Genomic DNA, 1,276 nt, shown 5'->3' on the forward strand with positions numbered 1-1,276 from the left:
CTCAGCTTCTTCTCGGGCCACCCCCGAGCCCCCCGGCACTGCTTCCTCCATCTCTTCCTCACCTTGTGTACCTCTTACCATCTCCACCTCCGATCGCCTCTCGTCCACACCCGGCGGTGGTGTGGAGGTAACATGGCACACACTCCTCTGCTGCTTGAGGCTGTTCTCGTAGCAGCGCCTAGCTTCCTTCTGGTCCGACTTGACGGTGATCACTACCCCCTCCATCGACGACAACTTCAACTTCATGTGCCTCGTCGAGGGTACAACTCCCAACCTGTTGAGTGTCGGTCTTCCCAACAGTATGTTGTAGGCGGATGGGGCGTTGCCACTAGGTACTTAATCTTCTCGGTGCGAGCCACGGTCCCATCCGTGAACGTGGTTCTCAGCTCGATGTAGCCTCGCACCTCCACCTGGTCCCCTGCGAAGCCATACAAGCACCCCGGGTATGGCCTTAGATGATCGAGGGACAACTGCAACTTGTTGAATGTCGGCCAGAACATCATGTCCGCCGAGCTCCCCTGGTCCACGAGGACCCTGTGCACCTTTCTCCATGTCGTGACAAGGGAGATAACTATAGGATCGTTGTCGTGAGGCACAACGTCCTGGAGATCTGCCTTGGTGAAGGTAATGTCAACATCGGGGGAATGATCTTCTTCCACTGAGTCGACAGCCATCACCGAGCGCGCGTACCTCTTCCTTTGAGAGGCCGTACACCCTTCTCCAGAGAAGCCTCCCGCGATCGTGTGCATCTCCCCGTGCACCGGTACCTCGTGCTGCGGATCTTCCGCTGGTGGCCCCGACGCCCGATCACCTTGCGTCTCCCGCAAGTAATCGCTCAGAAAGCCACTTTTCACCAACTCCGCGAGTTGGTGCCGCAACGCCAAACAAGTCTGGAGTGAGTGGCTGTAAGCCTGGTGAAACTCACACCACATGTTCTTCTTCCTTCCCAGCACCTTGTCGGTCTTCTCCGGTGCTCACAATCGTGATGCTATGGCTGGAATGGCGATCAGCTCCGCCAATTCCACCACGAAGTCAAAACTGGGAGGCGCGTTGCTCTCCCTCGCGCGCCCCCTGCCCTGGTCCTTCCTAGGCTCGTAAGGGCGAGGCTTCCCCTGGGCTTTCTTTCCTTCTTTGGCCTCATGCACCCTCATCGGCTGCTGAGACCTACTCGGTGCTGCGCGCGACTTGGTCGGGATCGCGCTTCCCCTCTTCTCAGAAACCGCTGTTTCTGCTACAATGTGCGCCACAACACGACGCCTAATCTCTGCGAAGGTGC

At 58.1% G+C, this 1,276-nt stretch overlaps 1 protein-coding gene across 1 annotated transcript; it reads right to left on the bottom strand.

Annotated features, from left to right (window-relative positions):
* Window positions 1-242: 242 nt before the first annotated feature.
* Window positions 243-932, bottom strand: LOC137816661 (uncharacterized). The gene has a single exon (XM_068619905.1). It carries the CDS (start codon window positions 930-932, stop codon window positions 243-245), a length of 690 nt encoding a protein of 229 aa, XP_068476006.1.
* Between the last annotated feature and the right edge of the window lie 344 nt (window positions 933-1,276).

The sequence above is a fragment of the Phaseolus vulgaris genome, chromosome 10, assembly GCF_051622355.1.
Source record: "Phaseolus vulgaris cultivar YP4 chromosome 10, ASM5162235v1, whole genome shotgun sequence".
In the NCBI taxonomy this organism is placed as follows: domain Eukaryota; kingdom Viridiplantae; phylum Streptophyta; class Magnoliopsida; order Fabales; family Fabaceae; genus Phaseolus; species Phaseolus vulgaris.